At 45.5% G+C, this 11,023-nt stretch overlaps 1 protein-coding gene across 1 annotated transcript in view; it reads left to right on the forward strand.

Annotated features, from left to right (window-relative positions):
* RHBDL3 (rhomboid like 3) overlaps positions 1-11,023 on the forward strand; it is a 63,753-nt gene that overhangs the window by 18,161 nt on the left and 34,569 nt on the right. The window contains 1 exon segment of the mRNA XM_019474233.1: positions 2,501-2,584. Coding sequence (XP_019329778.1) covers positions 2,501-2,584 — 84 coding nt within the window.

An 11,023-nucleotide genomic window follows, 5' to 3' on the forward strand; every position in this document is an offset into this window, starting at 1 on the left:
CCATGGAGGTGATTTCATAGGTGGCTCATCAGGTGGTTTCCACTGTGCAATCGCAGTGCTTTAATCAAGGATATGCATAACAATAACAGCATTGTGGGGGGTGCTAGCGGTAGGAGTTGAGATGTCATTTCTTACTGTATCATGCTCCCTGGGTGGCTAATGTGTCTGTAAATCACATAAATGCTTTCCCGTAGCTTTGCTTTCCGTTACTGCCTCAGCTGCCAGGATTTCATGGGACACAGATCTTAGCTTTTGGCAAAAGCACGGCCTCCTTTCCTTGTAAAGGTATTTAGTATGTATTTCCAGTGCCCTGAAGCATAGCCGAGGGCCCTGCTAAGCTCACTGAATCCAGGCCCTGAGAGATGATATTTCTTTTTGCTTTACTTGGTTTGCTTTCCTGTGGAGTCTGTATTTTTTCCTGTACGTGCACGGGGAGCAGGGAAGAATCCCTTGGCATTTCAGAAGGTAGGAGTTTCCCCTTACCTCATTGGTCTCCTGACCTGCTCCTAACAAGTCCTTGGAGACCCTTTTTGCTCTTTCCCAAAGGTGGTATGTGTCCTGCAGTAACCAAGGGGTATCTGTTACCTTGCAAGGACAATCTGGGGTGTGGAGGCACATTTACTCCTTGCTGCCAGTAGCACAGGTGATGACTCTGTTTTTCCATAGTTTGGACAGACTGGCAGAAACTTTCTGTGCTTTGAAGCTATCACACCAGGGAGGGTTTCCATGTGTGTTGATGCTGTCTAACAGCTACAGCTGTTGCAAAAAAAGTCTTGTCCCTTCTCCCAGTCTAAAGGGAAACTTTTATATCTAATCTGTCTCAGACTTTAAATCTCAAAGATAACCAAGTAAAACCAGCAGAGTTTGCACCAAAGGGCTCAATTTTGTGGGCTTCTTGGAGGGAATGTTAAAAGATGTTCACAGGGTTTAGAAGCATTGTTGGATTTATTTTTTGGTTTTTCTTATGAAAATCCCACTGGCTGATATTCCCATGTCACTTTAAGCCATTGAAGATAACATTTCTTTTGTTTCTTTCATTAAAACTATTTTTATTTTGGCTCGTGGGACTGTGCAAGTAGAAAGTAAAACACTGCTTGGTATTTCCTTGCCCATCCTATCTGTTCTTCATCCCCAAATCCTTTCAGCTCTCCCCAGCTCTCCCCCCTTCCCTCCCCAGCTCGCCTTGAAGGGCTGGGAAAGCCGGCGCTGGCGCATTATGTTGCCTGTCTGATTGTTGTGGGGTTGTGTTTGTGTGGGGAAGGTCATGAGACAAAAAGACCACCAGGCAGGGGCGGGCGGGGGGTGTTCAGTCCCTCGCCATTCAGTCCTTGTGGCGATGGGTGGGAAGAGTCTTGTTTGCATGACAGGATTTCAGGGGGCGATTGCTTTTTGTTTAGGTTTCTTCCACGGCTGCTGCACGGGCCCTGGAGGGCTACAACAAAAGTAGAGCATATATATGAGATTCATGGGGCTGAAGTGTGCTGAGATAACCAAGAGGCAAAGCTGCCAGTGCAGGAGTGACTGAGCCAGAGCCAGAGCCAGCCACTGTGTGCTTGCAGCCTAGAGACTGCCAGCAATTGCTCTGGGTGGGGTGTTTGTACTATGTCCAGTCTTGGCTCTGGTGGGAGCTCTTCTTGGGTGTCTGGATCCTGTGGGCTGAGATCCTTAGCTGGATGAATGCTGTGGAAGTTTTCTCTCTGTAGAATGAAGGTTGTATGCGGGGAGACAGCTCCACAGACCTGCCACAGTGGCTATGCTTCCCTGAATATTTTTGAGACTTCCAGCCAGTGACTTTTATTTGCAGCATCTGCCTCCTTCCTTGCCCATCAGCTCCACACTTCTGAGAGCATTTAAACAGTGCTTACTTCCTTATCATCCCTCTGAGAAGCTGAGATGCTGTCCCTCAGCACAGCTCTCCCCTCACCCCCCATCCTTAGAAAGCAGCTCAGTCTATATTTACCACTGGTGTGCACAAAGGCAAACATTGTCAGGGATTCATTGTAACTGTCCCAATTACCCTGAGTTCATTTGCATAAGAAGATTGACCAGCCTGTGGTAGTGGCTTTGCCTTGGCTGTCTGATATGGAACACTTAGATTTGGGGAGCAGAAAAGAACTAGAGTTCCCAGGCTGGGTGTGGGATGGGGAGGGAGTGACAGTTTTGGTCCCTAACAGCATGGGTGCTACAGCATCCCTTCCTGGAAGGAGGATGACTTGTCAGCTCCCAGCTGCTGGCAGCACAAATCTGCCCGATTCAGTTGTAATAGCTGCCAGTTTCCCAGAGATGCAGATTCAAGGAGCGCCAAGCATGCCTGAGCTCCTGGCTGCCCCATCTGAGTAAATCCTTCTCCTGTATAGTGTGTGTGTGTGTATTTATGTATTTATTTTTAGTAGGTGTTGACCCTGCTTGAATGCTTTTAGACTAAGCAGTGACCTGCCTTGTGTTGTCACTTCCCTCAGGCACATGTAACCTCTCCTCCTTGTGTTTGGATTTCTTCCAGAGAGCTAGCTGTTCCTGCAGGCAGGCACTAAAGGGAGAGGAAAGCAGCTGGGATGAAGCACAAGTCAGGAAGCAGGCTGAAATGGTATGATCTCTTGACCCAAAGCAATAGCTAGTGCTGTTAGGGCTTGCTCTCGCTGCAGCAGCTGCACAGCTCGCACTCCTTTCACTGAATTGAGATTTATTCATATTCTCTTTCCCTTCCCCCCCAGTGCCATATGTAACATGATCTGCTTATGCCCAGGTTGGCAGATGGAAAAGCAAGACACTCTTCTATTTGCAGTAATGGTTCTTCATGGGCTCAACTGGTCTGTGAATTTGCAATGTTCAAGCTTGTCAGCTTTGGCAGAGCAGCCTTTCTGGAGACCCTTAACAGTCCCTCTGCCAGCGCTGTGTGTGCGCGTATGCCTGTGCAAACACACATCCATCGCTTCATCTCCCTGCTGCTTCCAGGAGAGACTCTCACACTTGGACTTCTTTTCTTGTTGCTTGTGGGTATCACCAAGCTTAGCGTACTTCCTGGGGGTGCTTTGACTTTTACTCTATCTTAACCCCTCCTTAAAAATCCCCTCCTAGTATTTGGCAATTTCCTGGTTTTACTAGTCAGTTATTAGGTGGCAGTGTAGGAGTGCTTCATGGAGGTGGCTGGAGCATAGGCAGCTCATCTCAACTGTAGTAGTATTTTAAGACTCTTGCATCCTTGGGTGAATTACTTCACCTCTCTGCCTTGAGTTCCCAGTTCATAAAGGGGAACTCTGTGTACTGAGCCAATGGCAGTGTTACCACTGTGAATCATAAAGAGCACAAATTACCAGTTCAAAATACACTGTGTGCCAGAGACCTGATTGCTAATGGCCAGATCCCAAGTCTATGTCCTATATTTTTGGACCTCTCTGAAAGGGATTGATGATCCAGCCCAGATTTCTCAGGAATTCCTTTGCTATTTCATTAGGGCAGGGAGGGGTGGGGGAGAAATCCTCGTGTCTTTTCTCAGATGAGTTGCTGCTTGTGCTCTGACTTGGGGACACTCACATTTTTTTGCCTGAAATTAACTGCATTGATATTGTTATGTTTGCTTGGTGCAAGAAACATCAAAAAAGAAGGGGCCAGAACCAGTCTCAAGTTGAGGCACAGATGGGCCCCTCATGGTTCCTCTAGCAACACTTTAAAAGCCAGTTTGTATGTTTGACTTCCCTGATGTGCTGAAAAAGCAAAGTAGGGTCAAATCTTAGATTTAAATTTGTTTTCCTTTCCATTGTGTTTGTTTTTGAGGGCTGCGTCCTAACTTTTACTGGGTTTCTATGACCTCTCATTTTAGCTTGTGTGACAGTGGAGTCTATTTATGAGCAAGCAAAACATGAGCTCCAGACACTGAATTAGCTTTTAAATGGTTGTTCCTGACAAATACGAAAGATTTTCTGAGCATGAAGTGAAGGGCTATGATTTAAGACCTTACACTATCCCTTTTAGAGTGAGTCACTGTGTCTTTTGCTTTGCAATTGGGAAAATTAGATTTGGCATGGGATCATGTAGGGGGTGACTGATAGACCTAGGAGGATAACAGATACCTTGGCCTATCTAAGCCTGCACACCTAAAAGGGATGGGAGTGTATCCAGTTTTCAGCTCTGCCAGTGAGGTTCAAGTAAAAAGATGTGTCCTTTCTAAATGCTTTATTTTCCCCAGCTGTGAAAAGGGTGGAGGTGGGTGAATAATGCTATGTAGAGTTTTGTTTGCAGTTCCCCAAAAGATTGGAGAAATGCATTTTGTTTCCCTTTGAGCAAAATATTTAATTTGACTTGAGCCGAGTCATCTGGGCACTCGTAACATAAACATAAATGCAATTTTCTAATGAAACATTTTGAAAATGGTGTTGCCCAGTGTTTTGGCCTTGTAGAATCTGAGGGAACTTCTTCTAAACTATCAAATGTTCAAAGCTAAGGCAAATTCACAGGAAAGTCTTGGCATGACTGAAATCTCCAAGTTTTTACTTGGAAAAGTTTTGTTTTGAAAAAGTTATCCTAGCTTTAGAAATGGGAATGCCCTGCAAATAACACTGATGATAAACAATGTTTCTATGTCATACATATAAACTACATCTTGTCCCACCTTTAGGGTAGTGTTACGTTTGCATCTCTTAGGCTGCTGCTTGTAATTATCTTGGTGCTTTATCCCATCAGCTGTTTCCATGTCACTGGCTCAGTTTTGCTACAGCTCCCTTTGATGGGGGTCCTCTGGCCTTTAGTGGCTGCTGTTCGAGTTGCCCTAGGTTCATGAGAATTTGTCGACTGAGAGCAAAGAAGGTGCCCGATGTTGGAGGGATTATACAGGGACAGACGACGGTAACACTGTCTGCTCCAGGCAGCTTTTCTGCTCCTGGATTAAAGTTCATGCTGTGTTACTTGTGTCTCTCTCTCTAAGGCCTTGTCAAGTCCATGTGGGAAGCTATTCTGCCTGCACTGTTTCACTTTGTGCCTCTCAGCTCTCTCTCTGCCTCATTTCTCCTCCCTATTCAAGCGGCATCTTTCAGTCTTCCCCATTCTGTCTTTGCTCTCTGCCCTGTGTAGAACTTCCATGCCCTCCCTACCATTCATCACCTCTTGCTCATTCACCTCCCTTCTTGCCTTTCTGCATTCATCTGGGCTTCCTCTCAGCCGGTCTGGGCTGCCCTCTGCTCCTGCCCCTTCCACAGTCCTCCTTTTGTGTCTTTGCACTCCCTTCTCTGTGACCGTCTGAAGTACGGCAGTCTGCAGCGTGCTCCGTGAAGATGCTCTGCTAGAAGTTGGCCCTGCTTGAAGGGCTAATTAATCCCCAGTGGAAGCCTGGTGGGATTGTTTTAGGTGGATTTGTCTCTCTAGTTACCCTGCAGGTGAGAACATATTTTTGCCCACTCTCTTCCCGCTTCCCAGAGATGCAGCATGATGCATGAATAGGAAGAGTATTGCCATTTCCTAACCTTCCTTTTCAGTCTGGCCTTTCTGTCTCTCCCTCCTGGCTTGTTTCCCCTTTGTTTGCAATGGTTGTGGCTTTCAGGTGACTCTTTTGGGGGTCTCTGATTTCCTCATTCCTCACAAGTGTAACATGCATTCTCTTAATTATGCTGGCTCTCTAATGATGGTTGTTGCCTGTGCCTCCTCTGCTTCTTTCTTCTGATCACCTGCATTTGTGTCATATCAGTTTTGGAATGCCATCTCTGCACTTGAATGTGTGATTTAAGTGTCGCCCAGGAAATAGAGCTTGTGGAATTGTAGTAGCCAGGGCTTGTTGTTTCTAAGTCTCAAAGCAGCCACGACCCTGTGCTTGTGATGCAGACGTGGCAAATATGGACCACAGGACTCTGCCGAAGATCCCCCAGTCTGCTGTGCACCTGGTCCCCTGCAGCTCACACCCATGTCGGCAGTGTGCAGATATCCACCCGACCCTATTGAAGGAGAAGGTCTCTTTGCTGCCATGTGGCAGGAAAACTAAGTGGGAGGTCTGCTTGCCTGTTGGTGCCCATGGGAGCTTCAGCTTTGAATGGTTAAACTGCATTCAAGCCAGTCTGTTCAAGTAAAAGGGGAATATTAGAGCTTGGAAAGAGTGCACAGGCTTGTCAGAGGAAGCAGGTGCTCTTTAAAGCGTGTGTGAGCCCTGTACACATGAGAAATCTGATCGGTTCAGTAAAGGAGGCAGAAATGAGGTGGAGGCAGGCAAGCAGAGGGGCTGTGTGAGTGAGTGCGGGTGTGACTGACAGGACGAGAGCTGTGTTGCGTGGGAGGCTGTGAAGGAAGTATCCGTGGCTGTCCCCCGAGGCAGTAAGGAGCCCCTGATATGGCTTAGGCAGGGCCAGGCCCTGTGAGGATTTGTCAATGCTGTGAGAAGTAGCCTTTCCCCTCATAACTGTCTAAAAGAGGGATTTCAAACCATGCTGTGGTACAGTTTATTGTCAGGCTGGTGAGTGCGTAAAAGGGATTCCCTACTCACTGTGTTTGGGCCACACGGAGACATTACACCTTGCAGGGCACAGCTAGCCCCAGGCTAGCCCTGCATTTTGTCACCTGCAGGGAAAACTGCTCTGCTCCAGCCACGAGACTTGGGCTGGGAACCTGCATGGACAGCACTTTTTCCTGTGATTAGATTTCTGTTGTGGAGTCTTTATTAAGTCATGATTTGCTTTAAAATTTCTGACAAGTTTTGTGTCTGTTCGAAAACTGTGGCAAAGAGAACTCTAGAAACACTGTGCCTTGCCTTGCATTTGTCCCTCGTATCCAGTAAGGGCCTATAAGAAGCCGAAAATGCAGCTTGATTATTCTGATTTGTGGTTGTGCAGCTTTGGCACTTGGACAAATCTCTTCTACCCTTAAACCAAAGTATATTTGACATAGCAGACACGGGGAAAGTGCAAACACTGCAGACCTTACCCTTGCAGTCCTCCATGCAGGGAACCTGCAATCTGGGTGTCATCCAGGACTGATTTGGATATGTTTCCTAAGAAACAATGTGAACCACCACAGCTCCCAGCAGTCTGGCTCCTTTACTGCAGCTGTAACCCCTGTGAACACCCTGGAAAGATGCAAGCCAGGATTGCTTCCTCTCAAGTGTTTAAATGATAGAGGTTAGAGTAATAATTAATACTCCCAGCTCCGGGCTCCATTTGGAACCAGCCTGTCTGGACTACTTTTGAGATGGTTATGTCGTTGCAGTGTAACGCCAGGTCCCTACAAGGCATTGCGGGGAATCATGCGATCCCTCTGTCTCCTCTTCACAAGGCTGACATTCTGCTCCAGTTTAGCTTGGAAAGCAGAAGAGTTTCTTTGGTAGCTTCTAGTCCCCATGACTGAGCAAAGCCAGATGTAAAATCAGTACGAGTTAAATATGTTTCCCAGTCTGTTTAGTAGGAGTTTTGCTCTGTGGTTGTTGTTCTAACCAGAAGCGTGGTTTGAATTCCAGTATGTGGGTCATTCTGGTTATACGTGTGTGTGTTGGGGCTTTAAATGCATCTGTTAAGGCTCAGAAGAACTTAAGCCAAAAAACTTGCAGTCAGGTCAGAAGGGAACTGTTGGGATTGTCTAGTCTCTCATAATGAAGGCCAAAAGATTTTCTGAGTGGTCTTCTGCTTGACCTCGGCCATACCTCATCTCCTAGGAAAACTTGCAATTCAATTGTAAAACTTCTGGTGAAGTTAGTGAGACATTTCACTTGTTAATAGTAAAAATAATCAACTTACTCTAATCTAAAGCTGCCCAGCTTTGACCTCTAGGCCCTAGATGTGATTATACCTTTGTCATAGTGGAGAATCCTCTACTGCCAAATTTCTGTTCCTTTTGTGGTTCTTCTGGACAGCGATCAAGTCATTGCTTAACCTTCCCTTTCATAAGCTAATGAATTGAGCCTGTCAGTGGAGCCAGTCAGACTATACCAGTAACAAAGTGCCTAACGCAGAGGTAATGTCACCTCATTTACAAACCTGCAGGTCACGTTTCCTTTTTTGAAGGCAGTGTTACCTTGAGAGCACTCAGTGTAGCAAACAAGGCTTGCTTTTTCCCCAGAATGGCTGCTTCTGAAGATGGCATTCCCCGTCCTGTAAGCTGGCTGGCATTCTTGGCTCCTGGCCGTATGGTTTTCTATTTGTTTTTACTGTAACATGTATTGTTTGCAAGCACCCAGCTTTACCAAAAGACCCAGCTCATGCTTAGTAACTTGCTGCTTTAGCTCATCTGTGAGCATGATGCAAGAGTTATCTTATGTTTTCTCCTAAATCACTAATGATAATTCTGTAGGAGCAAGAACGAATTCTCATGGGACCCCATTAGTGGCATCTCCATGTGATGGTAGCTCGCTAGCTTAGTTTTATTTTTCAGACCTGTCAAATAGCAAGACTTTTTAGCATGTTGAATGTGTGACAGCCTGAGTTTGTGTCACAGTAAGTCCTTAAACACAGTGTTGTCTGATGATGTCAGATGCCCTGCAGAAATCAGTTATACCAGCGAACTTGTCTTACGATCTGCACCAAGTTTGTATTCTCATCCAGATAATATCAGTTGAACATAATCTATTTTCTGTAGCCTATTCTGACTGATACTAGACCAGTCCTCCTTCAGTTACGCATTACTTGATATCAGTCATCTGTTCATTTGCTGTGGGTTGCTATTAGGCCGACAGACCTGCTTTGTCCCATTAAATTCTTGTCACAGCCCTGCAGTTTTGGGAGCTGTCTGGGTGACTGTCACCATGTTTGGACAGGAGCTTTGGAGCCATGGTTGGAAGGGCTGCATTGCTGATTCAAAGCTAGAAGAAAGGTAAAAAGCAGATCTTGATGTTCCTCCAGTGTTCCCAGACTTACAGAAAATCAGTATTAATACTGGCTTTTTAAAATCTTTTGGATGCAAGTTACCTTGACCTGCTGATTCAAAACTATCTAAATTTAGCAGCTGCTATGTAACATCCTCCAGAGTTACTGCTGGGACAGAAAGTGTATCATCATCATATGATAGAGATAATTCATTGGGTTTTTGTCCAAATACAGAACAGAAACATTTCAACTACTCCTAATTCTTTTGTGCTGGTATCACCTATGCTACTTTTTCCAGATAATACCAAACCCAAACCCTGTTTTGAATGAGAAGACTCGTCTTCCTCATCTGTACCAGCAGAGACGCTGCTGTGACAGAAGACATTGTCAATAGCAGTGAATTTTACAGAAATGCTTGTGCACATTTAGTTAATCTGGAGGTAAGCAGAGATCTGACTGCAGGAACTTGGCCTGAAATACAGCCCCAGCTGAACAGCTATTCTGACTGTTGTGTGGGGTTTTTTTTGTTTTGTTTTTTTTTTTTCCTCATATTAATAGTGATTACAGCCTGTCTGTCTTCAGGCTGTGAGGTTGACTGTGCATGCTATACCTTCTATTGAGTTATGTAGTCCAAATAAATGCAGCATCCCACCCAGAGTGTATTGCATTTCAGCTCTGAATGAAGTGGCTTACGCATTATGTCCCCTCACGATGTAGAAGCACTGAGAGATGTAATTAATATTGATACAGGATTTTGAGATTCTCTAATACGACATGACTAAAAAGACATAAACAATAATTATGTCATGGTAAATGAGAATATCATGTGTCATGGTAGTATGGATATTGCTGTTTTCAGCTTTTGATATTTAATACCTTGCACCATCCAGATGAAAAGTGGGTTTTGTTTTAATTAGACTGCAGAACTCATTGCCTCAGGAGATTGTGGAGCCCTAAAAACTAGAGGAATTCAAAAGGGAGAGCAAGAGATTGCGCATTTGTACACATAACAATGTCTGGGCCAGTGCTGACAAGCAGATTTATGTGTACAAATGCGCAATGTCTGGGCCAGTGCTGACAAGCAGATCTGGAAAGAGCGTTAAACCTCTTGCCTAAGGATTTAAGAAAAGGTTTTAACTGTTAGGGTGGGTTTGGTCATGGCAGTCACTAGGTGATCTCTTGTAGGCTTCATCTTGTCCACAGTCTCAGAAATGTGCGGATGGTCAGCACTAGAGCTGGGCTGGTGATGTAAGATACATGACTTGCCAGTCTGGGCCATAACCTGCCCAGCCTGTTGCTGCAGCTGAGGACATCTATCCAGCAAGATGTACAAGGTGCCCAGTGCTGGATCAAGATTAAAAATTATATTCCCACCTAAAAAACCCCCCACCACTTTTTAGAGTGCCTCAGCTTCTTTCCATTAGTCTTAATGCACTTACATAAATAATAAAACAGGAAGAAGCAGAGCTGGAGGAGGCTCAGCCTATAAACACATCTCTTTGCATTAAGCCTTGTGGCATAATGGAGGGCATCTCCTGCCATCCATGCTGTCTCGTTAATCATGTAATTATCTCCCGCACTTTCAGTGCTGCATCTCCTTCCTCATCAGTGCTGCTGATAATGGAGCTTCTATTTACCCTGGCTTCTTTCTGGGGAGCGGCTTTGGTTTCAAAGCCAGCACAGTGGCGTATTTTGAATAATTTAGTTCTGGGTGGCTTGAACACTGTGTGTAATTCCCCAGCTGAGACTGGAGGCTGATTCCTGTGTAGTGTTCTGCCAGGAGGTTGATCTGGAAAGAGGCAGTGGGATAGCTCAGAGTGGTGGGTTGTCGAGACAGCAGAGGACTGAAAGCTAGCTCAATAGGTTCTGTGAGTGCGTCTCAGCTCTATCCTCTTTTAGTGTCTTAGCAAGGACTTGCAGCAAGAAACGCACAGGCAGAGGAAGGATAGGGGAGGGAGTTGCATGAAAAATGTGTGTGGAGACAGTGTCGTGGTTTAACCTCAGCCGGCAACTGAGTACCACCCAGCCGCTTGCTCACTCTCCACTCCCTGGTGGGATGGGGGAGAGAATCGGAAGAGTAAGAGTGAGAAAACCCGTGGGTTGAGCTGAAGACAGTTTAATAATTGAAATAAAATAAAATAGTAATAATAACAACAATAATAATAAAAGAATATACAAAGCAAAATGATGCATGATGCAGTTGCTCACCACCTGCCGACCGATGCCCAGCCAGTCCTGGCGACGCCGGACATCCC

The sequence above is a fragment of the Aptenodytes forsteri genome, unplaced genomic scaffold, assembly GCF_000699145.1.
Source record: "Aptenodytes forsteri isolate BGI_AS27 unplaced genomic scaffold, ASM69914v1 Scaffold153, whole genome shotgun sequence".
Taxonomy (NCBI): Eukaryota; Metazoa; Chordata; class Aves; order Sphenisciformes; family Spheniscidae; genus Aptenodytes; species Aptenodytes forsteri.